Here is a 22,587-nt window from a genome sequence, read left to right as displayed (position 1 = left end):
AGGTCATGATCTCACAGTTCATGAGTTCGAGCCCCACATCGGGCTCTATGCCGACAGTGTAGAGCCTGCTTGGGATTCTCTTTCCCCTCTCTCTCTGCCCCTCCCCTGCATTTTCTCTCTCTCTCTCTCTCTCTCTCTCTCTCTCTCTCTCTTTCTCAAAAGAAATACACTTAAAAAACTTTAAGTGAAGGAAATGGAAAGGAAAGGAAACATAAGGAGATAGGAAGGGAAGAGAAGGGCAAGGAAACCTATAGAGACCCATGATTAAATCCCTGACTTAATCTCCCTCACAAGTGCTCAGGGCCTCATACTCTAGACAGCGATTCACTTTGCTAAACTTTCACGAGTCCCCATCCTCACAATATTCCTGAATGAAGATGCCCCATTTCACGGACCAAGACACGCAGGCCTGCGGCAGGGGGCCACAAACTCCAGTACTCAGATCCAAGGGGCAGGACAGCAATGAGACTCAGTCAGAATCTGTCCCGTGTCTCCCCTGTGCCCACCTCACTGCAACCAGGCCCTCCTGGGAAAGCACAAGAATCCTGGGGTGTCCAAGCCCCACAGCTCCCAAGCCCTCAAACTTGTGTGGTTCCAGAGTTTGAACTTTAAATTGGGCAGGGACTGAGAGGTCCTCCGGGGCCCAGAGCAGGAGAGCTGTGTGGCAGGGGACCAAGAGCTGGTCCTGGAGTCCTTGGCCCTGGCCCATCCCAGAACTGTGTGTCTGCTTGTAACGAGCTCAGCACTTGCCAGCTCTGTCTCCCAAGCCTCGGGTCAGAACACCTGGCAGCCTGCTCCAGCTACCTGCAGGTGCTAATGTCACTGGGCAGTAGGTGTGAGGTAAGGACAATCGATCTAGCATGTGGGCTGTTCTCATGAAACCTTTTTTCAGTGTATGAAAACCGGAATATTTGCTTGTGAAAGAGGACATAATGATACTAGCAATATTGGCTACCACTTACTGATTGCTTATCATGTGCCAGGCTCTGTGCTAAGAGCTCTGCATGCCTTGTCTCGCTGGATCCTCAAAACTACCCCACAAGGGAACACTATTCTTATCTCCACTTTACAGGTGAGGAAGGTGAGGCTCGGAAAACTGTGAGCAAGTGGCAGGTCTGGGACTTGGGCCCTGGTTGGTCTGACTCCAAAGCCCACACTCACCTGCTCTGCCATCCAGCGAGGAAGTAGTGAAGCAGGAATCCTAGATCCAGTCATGTCAGGGAACTTGTAACGGAAGCTTTGGTCGTCTTATTCCCATCACCTTTCTTTTAAAATAATTTGTGAAGCCTAAAATAAAATATCAAATGGTTCAAACTAGTCGCCAGTCAATGAAATTGACACAATATTTACCTTGCAAAGTAACCCTGGGTCTGTCAGACCTCAGGGTTGGAAGTTGCTAGACAGAATGAGGAAATGTTTCAGGGGTTACAGAGTACTAGAAGTCACCTAATTGAGTGCTTCCATTCACAGAAGGAGAAATTTGACTAAGGTCATACAGCAGAATCAGAACAAAGGCAACAATCGCTCCTGTCCCAGGGCTCCCAGTCCTAGCTTATGGCATCACCTTGACTCTCAGGAGGTCTAAATCTAGGGCGTGGAATTAGACAATTATTCTCAGACACTCGGTTTGCTATCTCTGTGTGAACCTGATTTTCCAGAACATGACAGAGTGTGAGACATTGGCAGATAGATGCCAGAGTGGTATTCTGAGTGTACTGTGAGATAATATCGTACCTAAATACTCAGCAATTTTTCAGGTTCTCCTCCTCCCAGCATGTGGTAGGATTACACAGGGCCAGTGAAGTGTGGGCAGATGTGACACTTCTGGGGTGGAGCATGTAACTGCTGGTGTGAATGCCCTAGTGTGTCCTTCCCCAGCCATCACAACCTGTGATGTCCAGATGGTGGAGCCTCCATCAGCCAGGATCTCTGAGGAAGACAACATGGAACAGAACCCCCTAAAGACCTACAAAGGACATGTAGCATGAGAAAGAAGTAAACCTTTGTCATGGTAAGCCACTAAGATTATGTGTTACTGCAGCAAAACCTAGCTCATCTTAACTGATGCACCCAGGGAACAGCAGCCGTTCTCTGGTGTCCCATCTTGTGGCCATGGAGCAGAGTCAAAGCTGTCGGTTACCTGGACACATGGCATTTTCTAGATACAGACCTATTTCTTTGGGGCCATAAGTCTGTCACCCCATGAGCTGGTTCTAATTTCCATGAATGTATTATGATCAGACTCCTAAATTGTGAGGAAACCCACTACTCTCTGACTTAGCTCTTCAGAAAGACAGGGAGAAGACTGGCACCCCCAAAGTTCTTCTCCCAGCAATCACAACAGTCGCTCCTCTGTTGCTGTGTGTGTGTTGGTGGGGGAGGTGATCTCAAAGTGAGACATCTGGGACGAGGGTTTGGAGCAGCGGAATAGCACCAGATCTCAAATGGCAATCATCAACACTGCCTGGGTGCAGGCACCGAGGGTAACAATGATGAATCGGACATGACCCTTTGATTAAAATAGCTCACAGTCACTTGAGAGAGGGACAACACACTACAATGCAGGGCAGAACGCAATTAACCTGTGCTCATGGCGGTAAGCATCATGTTGTTGGGATGGTCAGTTCTAGGAAGGCATCTGAGTGGGCTGTGCAGAGGAGGGGTGTGAGAGCAGAGCCTTGAAGGATGAGTGGAAGAGAAAGGCCTCTCCAGACTGAAGAAAGAGTATGAAGAGGGATGAGATAGGAGTGTGTGGGGTTTGTCCATTAATGGGGAGTGGTCTGGTGAGGCTGGAGCAGGTGTGTGTGTAGGGGAGATGGGGCAAGCGGGCAGGCCACAATCTGTTTTCAAAAGCCCTCAAATGCCTCTGCCATTCCCACTTGGTCTTTTTGTTAGAGATGAGGGTGAGGAAGAGAAATGTGGGGACAGGTGGTTTCCCACCTTTCACCTACTTGGGAACCCCCCCCCCACCATGCGTACACACACACACACACACACACACACACACACGTGTCAGGTATCAGAATTTGAGGTTAACATAGCTCAATTTGTAAAAACACACCGAGTACAGACCAAGCCCTTATTCTTGCATCTGAAATGTTGTGGGTATAATCCATGAAGTGATAACCTAGAAAAGGTGCTTCCTTTTAACTTCTTTACAGATTTCATGTTTTACTTTGTCTTTACATCCTAGACTCAAAGAGAATCTCAGAGGTTTCTAAAGCCCAGAGAGAGGAAGGGACATGCCCAAGGTCACCTAGCGTGAGGGAATGAGCGTAAAGTATTAGGACAGAAGCCACACCAGCCTCTGCTGTATTCTCAGCTCCTAGCACAGGGCCTGGCATATAGTAACTGCTCCACAGTTATCTGTTAAATGAGTGAATGAATGAGCCACCATCATACTCAGGCAATTCTGTATCTTTTTGCCAAACCTCAGCAAGAGAAACCCTGCCCTTAATTGCTCATGTGGATAAGATGTAAGGTCCAGCGCTGACCCAGATTAATCAGCTGCCTCTGTGTCTCCAGAAACACCCTTAACAGTCACCCTAATTCAGGCCAGAGAAGGGAACAGTGGCACCAGCTCTGGGGATGCCAGGGGTCATGACAGACGCTGGAACCCTTGTCAGGAGGTGGCGAGCACAGATCCAGCAGGTGCTCTGTGACTGAAGATGCAGCCTTTGATCTGGATCCTCATACAACATGTAGCACTAGGCAGCACACTAGCACCTTTGTGGGTCTGCCTCATCTGAGCTACACAGCACCTCCATTTTTCAGAGGGATTCTGAGTCTCAGATAAGCCATGTGACTTGGTCAATCTCACGCAGCTAATTAGTGCTGAGTGACGCTGGGGTGCAAAGCTAGGTTTTTTGAATCATGCATTGAATATCTGTTGAGTGACTGCTCTTGGCATCACTCACTGTAGGAGGTGTGTGAAGGAAGGAAATGGGGTCCTGCTCTCTAGTAGAGGGGATGGGTGCACAGCACACTGTAGAACAGAGGGACAACCAAAGGTGGAGGGAACACAAGAAGGGAGCATGTAACCCCTCATGGAGCAGGGAGAAGAGAGACAGAGAGAATGAACAGGGCTCTGAAGGATGAGCAGGAAGCCCCCACTGGAGAAGGGAGGGAGGACCTGCCTCTAAAAGGGAATGCCTGGATGGCTGTCAATTAAGCATCTGATTCTTGATCTCAGCTCAGGTCTTGATCTCAGGGTTGTGAGTTCATGCCCCGTGTTGGGCCCCACACTGGGCATGAAGCCTACTTAAAAATAAATAAATATAAAAAAATAAAATAAAAGGAAACTTCTTGGGCAAGATGTAGCACTGGGAAAAGACAAGATTCATTCAGCAGAGGATGAGCCCGTCAGCTCCTACAAATGCTAGATGCAATGAGGAAGAGGAATGAGGGGAAAAAATCCAGCCCTGACAGACAAACGGAACTCCAGTGCTGTCACAGGACAATGGCCTCACAGTCAATCCAGGAGTGAGGTGACTATATCTTCTGTATGTTAAATGTCACACTCAGCTCCTGTTTCTGCTTTAAACCAGGGGTTACCTGGGCCATAAGACAGCCTTCCTGCCTAACAAGACTGCTGTACCTTAGGGACATTAGGGCTCCCTCCTGACACTGGCATTTCCCAAGGAGGCAATGAGACCAGCTCAGAAGAGCAACAAAAGCCACCTGAGAGAGAACTGCCACCTCTGCCTACCCCTCCCTTTTAAAACTAGTCACTGAATGACAACACCCCTGCCAGATTAGAGCCTGGTGTTCCCTCCTCCTGAGACATCATTGTCAATATAATTTATTCTATAAGGCAATATGGAGGCCAAGAAGTGAGTCACTTGGCTTGCATGACCAGGGTTAGATCCTGTGACCAGTGGCTCTACTGGAATTTTATGTTCTTATATGATCTTCTAAAAATCAATGGATGAGGGAAGGAAAAAAAAAATCGATGGATGGCCTATCATTCCTTAAAGACAGATGACCACACATCAGGCTTACACATCTTGTGGAGTGGAAATGTTTGACCCTTAATGCCCAAAGGAACACTAGATGAGCATCACCCATCACCCACAAGCCTTCCAAAGTTCATCTCACCTAATTCAGGGAAGAAGGGGCAGCCTTATGATAGGTGTGATATGTTTCTGTCCATATATTTTTCTTACTGGTGTACCCACAGCACCTAAACAAAACCTAGCACAGAATAAGTATTCAAAACCCATTCAGCAAATGAATGAATCTGAAATACCATGAGCAAAATTCAACCATATGGAGTCATAACCTTAAAAAGATGCTTCCCTGAACAGCCAAGGACTCTTTATATTACAAAGGAGTGTGCCAAACATGAATCCTACCCTTGTCTCCCCTGCACCCAGCCTGGGGAAAACAACAAAGAGTCTAGGGGTCTAGAATATGCCTCATCTCCCTAAGTTACGTCACAACTTGAGGCAGAGCTGAGGGCCAGCATACAGGCCAAGCTCAAGTTGTGATGTAACTTAGGGAGATGAGGCACATTACAGGTCCAATCCTCTCATCAGATGATGAAACTAAATTGCAGAGGCAGGGCTGACCTGCCCCCAGGGCACACATCCAGGCTGCTTGGCTTCCAGGTCAGCAAGAGCTTTTTCTGAGAGCTGTGTGGTCCAGACAGGGAAGGAGGGAGAATGAGATGGCAAACCAGACGGCTGTGACAGAATACATCTTGCTGGGGCTACACGAGCACCCTAACCTAGAGATGGTCCTGTTTGTGCTCTGCCTGGGCATCTACACCATGAATGTGCTGGGGAACTCCCTCCTCATCGGCCTGAACATGCTGGACCCCCGCCTGCACAGCCCCATGTACTTCTTTCTCAGCAACCTCTCCCTCATGGACATCTGTGGCACATCCTCCTTTGTGCCTCTCATGCTGACCAACTTCCTGGAAGCCCAAAGGACCATCTCCTTCCTTGGTTGTGCCCTGCAGATGTACCTGACCCTGGCGCTGGGCTCCACGGAGTGCCTGCTCCTGGCTGTGATGGCATATGACCGTTATGTGGCTATCTGCCAGCCGCTTAGGTACACAGAGATCATGAGTAGGTGGACGTGCCTGTGGATGGCAGTGCTGAGCTGGGGGACAGGTTTTGCCATTTCACTTCTGCAGTCCCTTCTCACCTGGAGCCTCCCCTTCTGTGGCCACAATATCATCAATCACTTCTTCTGTGAGATCTTGGCAGTGCTGAAACTGTCCTGTGGGGACATCTCTCTCAATGCACTGCTATTAATCATGGCCACGGCTGTCCTGACGCTGGCCCCACTCCTCCTCATCTGCCTGTCCTACATTCTCATCCTTGCTGCCATCCTTAGGGTGCCCTCTGCCGCAGGCCGGTGCAAAGCCTTCTCCACCTGCTCTGCCCACCTCACAGTTGTGGTGGTTTTCTACGGGACCATCTCCTTCATGTACTTCAAGCCCAAGGCCAAGGACCCCAACCTGGATAAGATTATTGCATTGTTCTATGGGGTCGTGACACCCTCACTAAACCCCATCATCTACAGCCTGAGGAATGCAGAGGTGAAATCTGCTGTCCTAGCCCTGCTCTGGGGAGACCTGCTCTCCAGGAAATTGTCCCACCTTCCCTGTTGCTCTTCAACTGTGTCACGCAAGACAGCTAGGTCCGTCATGGTAATGACTTCAAATCGCAGTGGCTGAAACCCACAGGGTTTGTTTCTCACTCTTGCGGCAGGTCATCAGCAGTAGACTGGGCAGGCGGGTCTGCTCTGAACCATTGTTTTCATCCCTCGGGGTGTCAGGATGATAACGCAGCTACCACCTGGAACATTGCTAGTCACCATGACAAAGCCTGGCTGGCTCTTCAAGCTTCATTTCCACTTTATCCACCAACGCAAGCACATGCCATGGCTAACATCAAGGGGGAGGTGAAACATGCTCGCCATGTGTCTGGAAGGAGCGGGGAGACTGAGAAATCTGTGAATAGCCTAACGGTTGCCACGCCATCCTACAGTCAACCCAAGAGCCACTAGAGACGTGCCTTCCTTTTCTCTGACCATCACAACCCCACACATCGAATTAGTCACTAAGTTGAGAAAATCCACCTCCTAAGAGCTCTTAAATGGGTTCCTTCCTTTCAATGACATTGCCTAAAAAAACCTTCACTATCTCTCTCTCAAGTATCACAACAGCTGTGTCACCACATTTTTGTCCTCCAAACTCTCTTCAAAATCCTTCCTCTGCACTAGCTAACGCCCATTCAAAAAAACCCAAACAAACAAAAACAAAAACACCAAACTGATCATGCTACTCTCCTGCTTAAATCCCCCCAGTGGCTCATTTCCCATGGGATAAAAACCAGACCCCACCTCTCCATCCAACCTCATACTGGCTGCTTGCCTCAGCCCCACTCCACCCACACACACTCTCTGGGCCCAGGCCCGGCCAAACTATTCCCAGTTCCCCAACAACTATCAGTCTGCCCTGCCTCTGTGTCTCCCCCTTGCTCTTCCTTCTTGTGTCCAGACACTTCTTGACCTTCAGTTAACATCTACTGGCCACTCATCACAGACCAAGCGAGGCACAATACTGTGTCCTAAGTGCTTTACTCACTGGGGACCATTTGGAATGACAGAAATCTCAGTGGAGGAATGCAATATGGACACTGGTGACCAGAGAGAACCCTCTTCCAACACCTCGGCATTACGGAATCATTCAGCCCTCACTCAAATCTTCCCCCCTCTTCCTGAAAACCCCTCTGACTCCTCCTAGCTGGGGTGGGGTCTGTCCCAGCTCTGTGTCCCTCTTCAGTGCCTTCTGTACTCTGCAGACTCTGTTCTGAATCCCAGCTATTTGGGTTCATGCAACCTAATGACCTGAGTCTGTATAACCTAATATGAAGAAAATGTATTTCTGATATGGCAACAGCCCACATCTCTTGGCTCACCATTCAGTCAGCCACATCACTCTGCTCAGCGCTCCAAGGAAAAGAGAATTCAGAAAGCAGAGAACAAAGGGATTTTTCCTGGCTTTTGAGCTTCCTAGGCTCTAAAGTCTTAACAGAAGAGTCTTAAGGCATAGACAAAAGATTAGGGAGAAAAACTGAAAAGGGAGACTTCTCCACCTCCAGATTATTAAAAGATTCCCTAAGCTAGGGAGAAGGAAGAGAGAGGAGAGGACGCAGCAAGGGCACTGGCACAGAAGGGTCCAAAAGGAAGAGGCCCTGGGCCCCAATCCCGAGGACAAACCCCTGGACAGGGTTCCAGGATCTGAAGGATAGAGCAACTCATGCCTTGCTGGTCAAGTAAAACTCCCAAATAGTCCCCCAGAGGAGAAATGGCTTCGAGGGCAGCTGAGGCCTCACAGGTCTTTGCATGTGGCACAGAAGTCAGGAGAGCCTCAGCACTGAAAAGGGTTATGCAGATGGCACAGGAAAGCGCTCGGGGATGGCCTGCCTGCACTGCTGCCTGGGGACCAGGTGGAATGTGGGAACGCTCAGGGGATGGGTGCAGTGTGGACCCTGGTGACCAGAAAACTCTCTCCCAACATCTCTGCATTATATAAGATCCTTAAGACTCAGCTGTGACCCTTGTGGAAAGAGAAGAAATCCCAAACTGACGAAGGATGTTTCTCAGGCAAAATGGGGACTCAAAATAGAAGTTATGTACCGTGATATTTCTTGCACATTTGTGACTTGTACCTGCTAATCCAATTTCCTGAGACCTCAGCTTCCTTTCCTGTTGGGTGTGGGCACCACAAGGGAGGTCTGTCTCGCTAATTTAAATCATGTCAGCACATACACACACACACACACACACACACACACACACACACACACACACACTCACTCACAACTCCCTACTCCCAGTGAATGCAGCCAGCCATGAGAGGGCAAAAGCTCCAGCAGCTCATTCTGGCTGGGTTCCCGCCACCCCTGCTGATTGCCTCAGACCCTCTCTTACCCTCTCCTCCCCACACCCTTGGCCCCAGGAAAGAAGGCAGCACAGAACCAGCAAATACTTCATTGGAGACACACCAGACTCCACCTGCATCAACTCAGAATACCAGCTGCCCCAGCCCCAGCCCCATCTGTCCTGCAATCCCCCTCCCAGCACAAGACAGCATGGCACAGCCCAGATGCTGCCTTGGGAAGGAAGCCTGAGGCCAGAGTTGCTGAGCTGCTGGGAAGATCTGGAGACTCAGTTTCCCCAAGATGGACTCCATTTCCTCGGGAATGATGCCATGTTCTGAGAGGGCTTTGTCTCCCGGGGAAGGAATCCATGTCCTTAGGAGGGCTCCATATCCCTGGGAAGGACTCCACACCCCTAGGAGTGACTCCTTGGTCCTGAGGGGCTCTGTGGCCCTGCACAGGCTCCAGTCCTTAAGAAGGACTCCATGGATGCAGGAAGACTCCAAGCCTTCAGGAAGTGCGCCAGGCCCCTAGAAGAGCTCCATGTCCTCAAGAAAGACTCCGTGGCCTCTAGAAACACAACCTGTCTCTTATCCCTGGGACGGCTCCACATTCCCAGGAAGGGCTCTCTGCCCCTAGGAAGGGTTCATATTCCCCAAGGGCCAGGCCCAAAGCCCCCCCTCAGCTGGCACAGATGCTGCTGACAGTGGCCCCTCCTGGGCCCACAAGGCCCAGCTCCTCCTGCTCATTGATGCACAGCTGGTAACCGCAGCCCCGGGCCCGGGCTCCAGATGGGACCCGGTGGTCAGTCTTGGCACGTGGGGGCAGCAAGAAGCCCACACTGCCAGCGATGAGCATATGCCAAATGCTGTGAATGTAGAAGTAGTTGTCTCGGGTCTCCACAAAAGCATAGAGTAGGACAGCACTGCCTGCAATAAGGCTGCCCGGGCACAGGTAGAAAAGCCAGCGGCGCCACGTGGGTGGGTAGCAATGCCGGCGGCGGACGCTGCGTACTGTCTGGGGGAAGCAGAGAAGTAGGACTCAGGAATACGAGGCCTTGTAACCCGAGCCAGAACTGGTCATTCTCAGGCTTCCCTGGAGCCCTGGTCGCGACCTGAAGGCACCTGCCAAGACTGGAGTGGGCACCACGAGCAGCACCATGATGATGACCGGGTCCAAGCCCATCTTACATTGAGGACCAGACACTCAGGGCCCTGCACCCAGGTGCTGCTGGGACTCCCCCCTCCCCTAGCCCTCCCAACCTTACCCAGGCTGTGGCCAAGATCCCCAGGGCGAAGAGACTGGGTCCAAGCAGGTTCCAGAGTCCATGCCGATCAAGCTGTAGAGCCATAGACAGCAGCATAGCCCCCAGCAAATACAGCACCTGGAGAAAGAGGACTCCGGGGGCTGGGCCGGGTGGGAGAGGGGCACTTGGCAATGCCCCCAGGGAGAGGTTGGGAGTGAATTTCAAGTAGACTTTGCCTATGGTTGTCCCCCAGGGCCCACTCTGGACTGACCTGCTTGACCACAGGCTGTAAACGAGCCATTGCAATGACAGTGACCCACACCGACATTAAGGAGCCCAGGAAATCACAGAACTGCAGCACATCGTAGTCCATGATGCAGAAAACCACAATGCCTGGCTGGTCACAGGCATGGTAAAACTGGAGGAAGAAATGACAGGCATTGAGAGAACCTGGGGCAGTAGTCCAGGTCCGTGAAACTGGAGAAAGAGACGATGAGGGTAGTATACTGCTGTCAGAAAAGCAGAGGTCAGAGATCACAGGCTGAGCAGAACTGGGAAATGCCTGACTGACTCCCTGCTTCTGAGAAGAATGTGGTAGGGAGGCCTGGTCTGCTTCACAAGTTGTATGTATCTGGCAGCCCCGACCCCTGTCCTCACCCTCCTAACCTTTCTGCTTCTGGAATGTACTGTGGTGAGCACCAGGCAGGCAGGGGATCCAGGTCTGTCAAACTGAGGCCAATCCTTCCCTACTTCTCATGCTCACCATGGGTCCCACCTATAATCCCCACCCCTGGCCCAAGCTGTGGGGCTGGACTTTGATCTTGTGGCCAACCCAGACCCTAAGCCACCCCTGCATATCCCAGTCTCCCCTGATAGCTCAGGCTCATCTTCAGATGCATTCATCTTCAGGCTTACATTACCTGGCCTTCTTCATCCCCTCCCACCCGATGTCACGGGTGGAGAGATGAAACAGTAAGGAAAAAGGCAGTCCCTAGGCCATGGATAAGAGCATGTCACTTTACACCACGGAAAAGAATGTAGGGAAGGGACAGTGTCCACCTATCCTCCACTGTGGGAAAGATGGTAAAGAGGAGAGTATTCAGGAGCTTCAAAGGGGGTGCAGAGGACACAGGTGGAACTGGATCAGACTATACTGGGCACCCCCATTAAGGAACCAAGGTCTGCAGTCAGCCGTCCTTGGTCTGTGGTCCCAACCCCTCTGCCTCTCTGGACAATGCCTCTGGCATCCTGTGTTCCCTTATTTGTAAAAAGGGCTACCCAGGAATAACCTGAGTTCTCTTTGCCTTAGAACATCTACTGTCACCTCTCTCTGAACTTCCATGTAGAATTTATGTGATTTGATTATTTGATTATTTATTGGTATCAAACACTAATCACATGTATGGTTTTAGGACTATCTTTGGTGCAAAAATGACAGGAACATATATCCCTCTGTGTCATGTGCTATGAGCCCACCCAAAGACAAAACAGGACCTATGAGGACAAACAGCTCCAGACTGAAAACGAACATCATGGTGGCATGCTCACTCCCCCATCACCTGATACTGTCCGTGCTCCGGGTCAGGAAGACTAGATCCTTATGGTGATGAAAGAAGAAAATTTAAACGCTATAATGGGAGAAAAAAGGTTTTTGACCTATATAAACGATGAAAATCTACTCATTGGAGCTGACCTTGAGACACACTAGCAGATTTTAGGGGATCAAAAAAGTTTCTTAAGATTCTGTGAAACAGTATGCTTGACCTCTGTCCCCTGCATGTCACCCCAGGTCCTCAGGGAGCCATGTCTACCAAGGGCATCTCTTGATCAGAGAAACAAGCTGGTGTCATTGCCAGGGTTGGAATGAAATACATCAGGCTGAACTGAAGCTGGGGCAGGAAAGCTGTGTTGTACCACCCAAAGGTGGCCTTTGAAGCAGCTTCATCACTGACTGAAGGGACCCTGTAGGTACAACTTGCAGCCCAGATCAACTTCTTCATCACTCTATTGAAAGGCAACCCTGCATCACAAGGACTCTCTGAATCCCAAGAGAGGTGGTCTTACAGACCTCAGTGAGAGAGGTAGCCCAGCCTTCCACAGGCATCACCTTGGCTGTGGGTGGAGGGCAGGGATATCCAGTCCACAGGTGAGATAAGAGGTAGCTGAGTAATATCACAAGTCATTCCGTTCTGGCAGCAATGGGTCTCTGTCGCTTCTGGGAAGAATGGAAGTGGGAGAACCTGGTCTCCTGCTTGACCGCATTAGAGTTGAGAATGAGAAGGTGGAAGTGAGGTCAGGAAGAAGAGTTCAGGAAAAAACATTCTATCCTGACCTCAAATGACAAACCATGACACCCCAGCCTTAATCAAACAGTATCCCCTGTAGAGAAAAAGCAGATGGAAAACAGAAGCAGGTCTGTTGTGAAAACTAGAAGAATCCCACCCAGGTGCAGAGCTGCCAACAATAGAGTGGGAAAACAGACTCGAAAGTTCAGTCTCTAGAAACGAAGGATGAGAAAGAAATTGCTAAGTTTCTTTTTAGCTTGTTGAAGATTTCATCCAGTTATTCAAATTGTAAAATTTGCACCTGTGACAAAGGAAGAAATGTGAATAATGTAAGAATAGGGAGGAGCTAGGAGTTTAGAAAAAGAAAAAAAATGAAAAAGAAAACTTAGGTGTATTAATTGGCATTGGGAAACCTTGGGTTTGATTCCTCCAAATTTTAAAGTCCTAAGCTTATGTATCTGTCTTCTGTCTTTCCCTTCACTTTGGAGGTAAAAATGCTGTCCCTTCAGAAAGAGACTGCTTTGGAATGATCACGTTTTGAGTATCCCAGGCTTTTAAGTTTGGGGACATGGCTCCCTCTTACATATTATTAAACTGAGAAAGTGAGTTCTCACTGGGAAACTCTGAGAGACTTTTCATGAGAGTCCGCATCTGCATTAATATTAGTGTTTAAACACACCTAAAAGATTTATTTATCAAATTTTTCTTTCTCTTGTATGTCCTAGTTAATTGAGAGTTAATTTTGGCTCCTAATCAAATCAATATTTTGGTCTTTTGCTATTTCAGCTATTGGATATTGATTATTCTCTACCTCTAAGACCAGATATAAGTACTACAGCTACTAAATTACCCAATACTGTTTTCTGATTTGGATTTCATTTTAAAACATTAATTCTACATTTCAGCCCTCACCGAGCACTTGCTCCATCTGCCTGACTTTCAAGTACTTAGGAGGAAATGCCCAAACTGGGCATTTCTGGAATGCCCTTTCTGGAAGAGGGACTTGTAATAAATCCTTCAATCTCAGATAAGAGAAGATACACATCAGCAAAAGAAAAGTAAAGCCGAATCACCTAGTAGTGAAGACACATCTAAAGGAATAATTAATTGAAGGCTGAGTTTCTCCTAGGAATTTCTCTGCACTGAAAAAAAAGAGTAGGGGATAATGGAGAGCTTGTCTCTGGAGTAGAGAGGTTTGGAGAGCAATCATTTCACTAGTATTCGATGGCTGATTATTCCCCAAGCATACTAAAAGGTCAGAGAGATTGTTTAAGGTTGTAGGAAACCCACGGGGATAGAGTTAAATTAAAATTGCAGCATGAGGAGAACACCAATCCTGATCTGGCTACAGTTACTGCTGAATGTCTAAAAACACCATCAGTAAAGCCCATCACTGACTCCTTCATGGGGCACAATTTGCTAGGGAAACCAGCCAACAACCTGTGTCAGCTTACTTCATTGAAACTCCTCAACCTGGAGAAGACAGCATCTTGTCATTATATATTCTGGGATATACATATTTGCGTCCACCTGCTCTATTATTCGTGTAACAGAATCCATTATCCCTTGCCGTGGTACCATCTTTAACCAGGAGACACAATTTGTAGTCAACAAAGGAAAGCAAATCACTCACCACCACAGACTTCACTGGTGTAAACATATTGCCCATCTCCTAGAAGCAATCGGCTGAACAAAACACCAGAATGGCCTCCTGAAGGCTTAGTTATGGTGTCACCTGGGAGACTCTACTCTAAAAGTCTGGAATACTCTCCTGTATGTTTGGTGCCCAGTGTGTGCTTGGCAAGCTCTAGTCATCTTATACTTTATGCCATATATGTTCATGAAAGCACATCCCTACTGTAATAAACTTTCCTCCATGCAGAAATAAAGAAACAAACAAACTTGTAATATCGTTGATCTGCTGAAAATTATGGGCTATTTTCTACATTGGTATTCCTTATGTTAGCAGCAATAAAAAGAAGTGATAGAAATAACACAAGAAGATAAGGGAATATTTAAGAAAAAAAATTTAGACTACAAATTGGCTTTTGTTAATATAATTCTAATTTAATTTGATACTTCCTCAGCTTTGGACAGTTCTTTACTTATGAGGTAATTTTTGAAAATTAATGTAAATTTTTTTTCTATGGAATTTTATATTTTTATAACCTAACTGTAGAGTTCATCTAACGCTTCAAAATGGAGTTATCCAGGCACTATAGAATGTAAAACTGAAAATGCAGATATATTCAATCCGTGCAAAGATTGGAATATTTGCACTCAGGATATAATGGAAGTTACTGCTATTCTTTTATTTTCTGCTTCCATTTCCTCTTGGAAAAAAATCATGGGATTTTGCCAAGGGCCACTAAGAATGACTTGTGAGGTATGAGAAACAGAAGAGATATGAGAAGGCAGGCTTGTAGCCAGGATGTCAGCAGTCAACAAGGAAAGCCCCAGACATCAGCTCTGTCTGGGTCTTTGGGGAGCGGATTGTAAGGATCCGACTAGCACTGTGAAGGGCTCACGGCTTTGGACTGCATGCGTTAGAGTTGCACAACTGCAATTATTGACAGATTTCCCTTGATGACTTCTTGTATTTGGTTATATTTTCTGACCTTTTCATTGGTTCTTACCTTTTAAGAATTTGAGAACTATTTTAATTTTTTTAATGTTTATTTATTTATTTTGAGAGAGAGAGAGGATGTGTGTTTGTGTGTATGTGTGTGAAATGGGAGAGGGGCAGAGAGAGAGGGAGAGAGAGAATCCCAAGCAGGCTCCATCAGTGTGGAGCCCAATGCAGAGCTCAATCTCATGACCATGAGATCATGTCTTGTGCCAAAATCAAGAGTCGGACACTTAACCAACTGAGCCACCCAGGTGCCCCTTGAGAACTATTTTTTAAAAAAGAATTTGAGAACTATTAACCTGAGGTCATAGGTTCTCTACATACTTCAGGATTTCTGAAAAACTGAAGTCAGGTTAGAAATTTATCAATTGCCTTGCTGCCTTGGTACTTGGAGAACAATATAGCTTAGTGATTACATGTGAGGGATCTATGGTTCTACCACTCATGTTACACCTCAGACAAAGTAGGTAAACTGCCCTCATCTGCAAACATGGATGATAAGGGCACCTATTTGGGTTCCTGGGTGGTTCAGTCAGTTAAGCATCAGACTCTTGATTTCAGCTCAGGTCATCATTTCACAGTTCGTGGGACTGAGCCTGAGTTAGGCTCTACACTGATAGCCTGAAGCCTGCTTGGGATTCTCTCTCCCCCTCTCTCTGTCTCTCCCCTGCTTGTGCACATGTGCTCTCTCTCTCTCTCTCTCTCTCTCTCTCTCTCTCAAAATAAATAAACTTTTTAAAAAAAGTACTTATCTATTACTCTAGTGCTATTGTGAGAACTCGGTTAGCAGTGCCTGACACACTAAATGTTATTTTATTATTACCGTTATCTGAACTGGTCTTGCTACATACAAAATCAAGTGCTGGATTTGTGACCTGTTTTTCTTTTAATGTATTTTACATATTATGTAATGTATTTTGCATTTTAGATATTTTACATATTTACACTTTGAACTCCTGAAGAACAAACCTACTGTCTACTCCCATGCCCTGGATAGGACTCGATGCGCTACTCCCAGGTATAGACTGTCCTGGATTTGAAGACAGGGAAGACTGTCATTTACTGCCCTGGGACTGTTACCTGCAATATGATCAATGGGTCCTTAAATGCAGACTGTGGAGGAACGAAGTAAGTCTAGACTAAGTAAAGAATGGGAAAGGAAGAGAGATGGGAACTTGCCCAGGAAAACTGGATGACTAGTAGCTCTACATTTTGGCCCATGTGGTAAAAGAACAGGGGTTAGAGCAAGACTTCAGGCAACACCTCAGAGGCCAGGATCTTTTCCTTGATCTTTTGCTTATTATCCTGTGTGTTTCTCTTTTGTAAGTAGACTCCACACCTGACATGGGGCTTGAACTCACAACCCTGAGATCAAGAGTCACCTGGTCTACTGACTGAGCCAGCCAGGCATTCTGCTTATTATCCTATTTAAGAAAGTGGAAGCTCTGTATGTGATGTCAGTCACTGCAGGCTCCCCTGGTGTTCCAACTGGAGAAAAGGCCTTTTCTGTCAAGGACAATTTGCCACTGTATCCAGAATATGAGGAGTCATCTGGCATACTAAACATTCTAGAGCCAATGCCCAGATGTTTGTGCAAAGTGCAGAGAATGGACACAGTCTCCCCACATGCTCCAGGCTCCTAACACACTCAGGTACTCTTACTAACTATGAATTCCATTAGTTCTGCATGCATCCAGGAGTGGGCTGGTGGAACAGTTGTTGCTAGAGGATGCGGTAGCAACAGTATAAAGGGCATCTGGCAGTAAAGAGAAACACTGTCTACTATAAAAATAGAATGAGGCACTGTCAGAGCAGGTCTAAAAGGGGTGGGGAGCAGCCAAGCAAAATTGGAGTGTGCCCTTCTCACCCAGCTGAAGAGGCCAAGGTCTCTCTACAGGGCATGGTTATAGCCTCCTCTTCCTCATTTGTGCATGAACATCCTGGAGGACCCTACAGCATGCCCCTCAATTCACCCCCTACTTTCTCCTGAATGATAAGTAGGACTTTTGTGATTTGGACATATGTGTGATCTATTAATGCTGAACAAAACGGAAACACATATTGATTTTTGTGATTCTTGTTGCCAAGACAAGAGGAAAGTCTGAATCTATCTAAGATTTCTGCAGTGCTCATAAGCAGGCACTATATGTCACCAGATGCCAAGAGTCCAGAGATGAGCTGAAAAGATCCCTAGATGTAGCATCTCAGGGGGAAAATCTACATGGGGGTTACATCACAGTCGCAGGCTCACTCCTCTACCTTTTCCTTTCACTGTGATGCTTGCTCTAATATGAACTTTTCTGTTTGTGAAGGAGTGGGAAGACACGGAGAGGGGATTGTGGACATTCTGTAATGGGAGGGTAAGGATTTAAAACTATACTAATCTTCATCAAAATATGCTCCTTTGAGCTGGAATTTTATGTCACACCACCACTTCCCATGATGGCTCAGGACGTAGCTGAGTCCATAAGATTTCTTAGGATCCCAAGAGCCAGAATGCTCTATAAACTACCCAGGTAGAGACATCCTCTCTGTCTTCCAAAAGCTCTCATGAGAGTTCAAGGAGGCCATGGTGACTAAATGGGGATACACCTTCTCATACCATAAGAACATGCTGAAGATGCAGAAGTCCCCAGGACAATGAGGAACATGAACACAGTGTAGCTAGCCCTCACATCATGAGAAGTGGAGACTCCGTACAGAGACATGGGAGAAAGTGCAGATCCCTTGCCACCATTCAGAGTGGAAAGGTGAAGCTGTGGACACCGTTCCATACCATAAAACAGCCAGGGTGTTTAAGTAAAGGTCTCCTTGGCCCCTGGGGTGTGACACAGCTGGAGAACACACTGTTTCTAGTGGCTGTTGCTTATCTTAAGTTACAAACGGCCTTGTTAATTTATCCCAATGTGCCTTACAAAAATTACTATAGTCTTCGCATGCCATGACACTGCTGTAGAAGACATCGTTGAAAAGGAGACATCCTCATATGATGAAGGTGTAGACATCCCCACATCCGTGGAAAACACGGTGGAAATGCAGACCCTCACCCATCACCATGAAATAAGGACTTGGTGAAGACACAGATGCACCGCATACCGTGGAGAAGAACATGGTGAAGGTGTAGACAGCAGCCTCCAGCACATATCGGCTCCGAATGGCCAGGACCACGGGTGGCAAAAACATGAGGTTGCTCAGGCACAGCAGAAGTGTGGACAGCAGCTGGAATCCATAAGTGAGCGCATCTGCACTGTCAGTGCAGCCCCAGCCCCTCCACCCTGCGAGGGGGGAGAGCACAAGGTGGAAGGTGGAAGAGGGCCCAAGGCAGCCACGGTTGGGTTCGGGTTGGGCAGACACTTCTGCTGCCGGCCTCTTGCCAGGCGCAACGTCACAGCCGGTAGTGGGTGGTCTCACCCTGGCTCGGCCCTCCAATTCTCTCCAAACCCATTCTCAGTTCCAGCTGCCGCCCCGCAGTCCAGACCACCCCCCCACACCCCCCACCCAGGAGCCCACCGGCGCGGCTCCCTGGCCAGCCCAGCCCGCTCACCGGCCTTGCACTCGCAGGCCGCGTACAGGTAGTTGTGCGTGCGCAGCAGCTTGCACTGGCCATAGGGCCCGCAGTCGTCCACGCAAGGGGACAGGAAAGTGCGCAGCCGCACCTCAGCCGTCGCGTTCCGGCACCGCACGTACCTGCGCACATGAGGGCCGTGGTCACCTGCGGCCCCGGCCAGGCCACTACTTCCCTGTCCCAACCCCGCCCTGCCCCGCCCCGCTCCGCTCACCGAGGCCCCACGCCGCACAGAGAGCGGAGGGTCAGGAACCAGGTCCCGGTCTGTGGGAAGGGGATTCGCAGCCTGGCCACTCTGGAAGTGGCACTGACGGAGAGGAGGAAGCCAGCCAGGGACTCTTAGAGAAGGGAGAAGAGGGCATATATCAGTGAGAGGGAGGAGGAGTCAGTATGGGGTCAAGACCTAAAGAACCTTCACCCACCTGACCCTACTTCCCTAGCCCATCCTTTCTCCATACCATCCCCTACTGCCCCAGCCCCAGACTTAAAGCCTCCTCTGCTTCTCCTGTTCCTCACCCCCACCTTTAGAACAGGTCACTGCTGCATCCCCCAGGCTCAAGGGCACCTCGTGAGTCAGGCATCCGAACACTGTCACGTTTTCCTGGCGCAGGGAGCTCTGAGGAGGGCAGGTATGAAGAAGAGGCAGTCACACCCTCCAAGCCCTACCACCACCCCACCGCCCCCAGACTCCTACACCTGTTAGCCCTTCTCCAGAAACCCCTCCAAGAGCTCGCTGGACATCCATTCCTGTAGGTGCTCTCCACGCCAAAGCCTGCCTTTCTCCTTCTCCCCGTCTTTTTCTCTCCTTCTCCCTCTCTCGTCTCCATTCTTAGAACAGAAAAACTGGAGAACACCAGATCTTCCACAGCAGAGATCTTTCAAAAACTAATGAGAAGGAAAGGCCCAATTCTGAATGTTGTCTTTGAGCAGAATTGTTTAAACTCTGTCTAGGCAAGGGAGAACATCCTGTTTCAGTCCTGTCTAGCTTGCTGGAGGGAATAGGAGGGGGACTGTTGCTGGATGTAGAAACTAGTTGTGAACAAAGGTAAGTGTAAGGTTTTCAGTCACCTTCTTATCTTCACCTGGGTCTGAAGGCAGGAGGCGTGTAAAGAAATGTATTCTTCCTCAGGTGAAGTGATCCTAGGTACTAAATATCAGTAACAGAATGCCCGAGGGGTTAATGTAGCAACCTGTCTGGGATTTAAAGAAACCAGATATCCACAGGACTAAACGTAAGGAGTGTCTACAACAATAAAAGTAACAGGATGCCATAAGCTCACCTCATTCAAGAAGGATTTGAGGTAGCTTATTAAATGCATATAATAGGATGAAGTAAATGCATGAGGGAAATTTAAAGATCAAGAAAATAAAGTCTGTCTCTAGCTGTGAGCCATATATTTGATGCTGACTTCCAAGCAACCAAAGCAAAAAAGGAAACATAATGAGTTACCAGATTTTATCTTATGAGTCCATAAGATAAAATTTAATCGGAGTCTCAGAAGTACAGCATCCAAAGGGGTGGTTCTCAGGAAAATTCTAATCAAAGAAGCACTGTATTCTGTCATGCATCCTGTCCTCAACCACAAGGGTGAATTTCATACAACTTGCTTATAACTTCCTTCAATGCAAGCCAGGGTAATATGCCAGAGTATTCCATAGAAATCATTCTAGTGGGAAGCCAAAGGAAAAATGTCCTCTAGGTATGCAGTTCTGTGATCCAAGTGTTCAGTTCTTGATTCCAAGGGGAAAAAAATTAAAATACTTGGAGGGAAAAAGCATAGATGATGAGCCAACATCTTTCAGAATAAATATAACGGACTGTTTGCAGTGGGTAACAAATGTCATGGCATATAGATGGGTGTAATATAAGCGGATGAATGCAGAAGGGCCAGGGAGGAGCCATGGGGGGGTGGGGACACTGGCCTTCTACTCTCAAGACACTGAGGAAGAACAAGTATGCGTGGTGCTGGTCTCTGAAATGGGTGCTACAGTTTCAAGGTCAAATCAAGACCTCACTGTCACTGCCCAAAGGCAGTAAGAGTCCAAATTTAAGTATGAAAATAAGGAATGTCTTCAGGTTGAAGAATCTGCTCTGTCCTGACCAGCAGAAGGACAAAAAGTTCTGAGCCATGTGCCATAAAAGACCACATCTAGCCACAGATCAGGTCTCAGGTTGGCTGATAGGAAAATGGTGCCTGCCCCCGGAGCAGGGGAATAATAGAGTTAAAAGCCTGGCTGGGGAAACAGTACATAAATTATTGGATCAATGCCAGTCTAAGACAGTCACTAAGGTCCTGATACAGGACTCTGCCCTCAGCCCAGTCTTATTTAATGCTGAAAATAATGAAGGCTGGCTCTTCGAGTGTGTGAATTACATAAAGCAGGGAAGACCCAAGGCCCAAACTAGTATTAGGCAATGGCTCAAAGATGGACATGAATTCTTCCATTCAAGTTACAAAGTTCACTGCAAAAATATGAGACAGGAATGGGCAGCAGTTCACAGGCAGGCTCAGAGCATGAAAATGTGTATGCCCCTTGGTTGCAAGTAGATAAACACAGAAGTTAATATGAAAAAGGACTGAGAGGACACACAATTTTATGTCTTCGACTTTACAAAACTTTTACATGTGATCCTATTATTTTTATAATAAAAAAGTAAGTGTCTACAACTGTTTTGAAGAAAATAAAAATGAAAAAGGAAAAGACCTCAAGATGTTAGTTCACCACGGCCCCAGGTGATTCCCCAGTGTGATGTGGAAGCTGAAAGAGGGAACTGGATCTCAGGCTGCACAAACACCACCTGCCACCCTGGTCAGACCCCCTTGGATCACTGATCTCAGAGACACCATGACCAGAAGAGACAGCAGAGGATGGGAGATGTCTAAGATGCTGAGATTGTTCAGCTTAGGGGAGATTGACGGGCATGTGAAGGACTGTTAAAATAAGACAGCATATAACAACTGTACCACACCGATACAAGGTGTAAATAATAGAGGAAACTGTGCAGGGAAAGAGGGGGGATATAGGAACTCTCTACTTTCTGCTCAATTTTTCTATAAGCTTAAAACTTCTCTGAAAAATCAAGTCTATTAATTTAAAAAAAAATAAAAAGGACAAGGATAGATTTACTGGCAATAGCTTCAGGGGCAAAACAAAGATTGGTGGATAGAAATCCACGGAGGCAGATTTTCATGGAATGTGAAGACTGCCTTTAGCAATCAGAGCTAAATATGGACTGCATGGCCTTAAGAGGTGATGAACTCCCCATCACAGGAGATTTGCAAGAAAAGTGAACACCTGCCATAGAGACCCTTAGGAAGCGGAAGGTTAACCTATAAAACTGGGATAAGTTTAGCCCACTCTGAGTTGCCCTGGCTGACCTAGCCCATCTGTAGTAAAGTCAATACTCAGGGGAATGTTTTTTGACCAGAATTGGGCTGAGACATGGTCGCTAATCATAAAGTTGGTCAAAAGGAACCCAGATATGCTTCCAGAAGGAGTTAAGAGCCCCCACACCCCTGACACCTTCTCCTTTAAGTTCCCCTCCAGGACAACCTTCCCCCCTCCCCCCACCGCCCCCGCTGCTTTCCACCAAGAGTACCACATTGAGCTGGAGCTCCAGGCTGAGGACGCCCCCACTGTCCAGCACTGGCAGCAGCCTCAGGGCAAACACTGCCGGGCGCTCAGGGGGGAGGGCCACGCTAGGGCCAAAGAAGATGTAGAAGTGGACAGAGAAGGTATCCAGTTCATTACGCAGCGTTGGGCGCACTGGCCAGCAGTGCTCTGGTGGAGATGTGGCCCCAGGCCCCTCAGGAGAGGCCCCCAGGGATGGCGGCTCTGGGGGCAGTGGTTGGTTGCCCAGTGACTGGGGCATGTTCATGGCAGCTCCAGGGACCAGGACACGGGACAGGCTGGGCTGCGGGCACTCTGTGGGCAGAGAAAATCAGTGCTGGGGCCTGCTGCCCTCA

General features: G+C 48.0%; 2 protein-coding genes across 16 annotated transcripts in view; one reads left to right on the top strand and one right to left on the bottom strand.

Annotated features, from left to right (window-relative positions):
- TMEM8B (transmembrane protein 8B) overlaps positions 1-22,587 on the bottom strand; it is a 69,202-nt gene that overhangs the window by 33,648 nt on the left and 12,967 nt on the right. For 2 of the 15 annotated variants that reach the window (XR_005792546.1, XR_005792547.1), the window contains exons 6-13: positions 22,221-22,546; positions 19,142-19,235; positions 18,834-18,957; positions 18,599-18,741; positions 18,151-18,329; positions 10,412-10,558; positions 10,162-10,301; positions 1,162-1,287 (exon numbers count right to left, since the gene is read on the bottom strand). Coding sequence is in view for 9 of the 15 variants with exons in the window: in XM_040481656.1 (XP_040337590.1) it covers positions 9,530-9,911; positions 10,162-10,301; positions 10,412-10,558; positions 18,151-18,329; positions 18,599-18,741; positions 18,834-18,957; positions 19,142-19,235; positions 22,221-22,546 (1,535 nt within the window). In the remaining 6 variants the exon portion in view is untranslated. Of the gene's footprint in view, positions 1-1,161; positions 1,288-2,562; positions 2,714-8,990; positions 9,912-10,161; positions 10,325-10,411; positions 10,559-18,150; positions 18,330-18,598; positions 18,742-18,833; positions 18,958-19,141; positions 19,236-22,220; positions 22,547-22,587 lie in introns of those variants that run through there. The other 13 variants (XR_005792548.1, XR_005792549.1, XM_040481657.1 and 10 more) reach the window with 13 other exon arrangements.
- LOC121034657 (olfactory receptor 13C7-like) lies at positions 5,560-7,518 on the top strand. Its single transcript, XM_040481661.1, has one exon. It carries the CDS (start codon positions 5,669-5,671, stop codon positions 6,683-6,685), a length of 1,017 nt encoding a protein of 338 aa, XP_040337595.1. The 5' UTR covers positions 5,560-5,668; the 3' UTR covers positions 6,686-7,518.

This window comes from Herpailurus yagouaroundi, unplaced genomic scaffold, assembly GCF_014898765.1.
Source record: "Herpailurus yagouaroundi ecotype Mexico unplaced genomic scaffold, PumYag 160, whole genome shotgun sequence".
NCBI lineage: Eukaryota > Metazoa > Chordata > Mammalia > Carnivora > Felidae > Herpailurus > Herpailurus yagouaroundi.
The sequence above is the reverse complement of the archived record's forward strand: the minus strand, read 5'-3'. Positions and strand labels throughout refer to the sequence as shown.

Excerpts from the sequence above, each read along its gene's own strand:
- LOC121034657 (XM_040481661.1), top strand. The coding sequence starts at position 5,669 with ATGGCAAACCAGACGGCTGTGACAGAATACATCTTGCTGGGGCTACAC.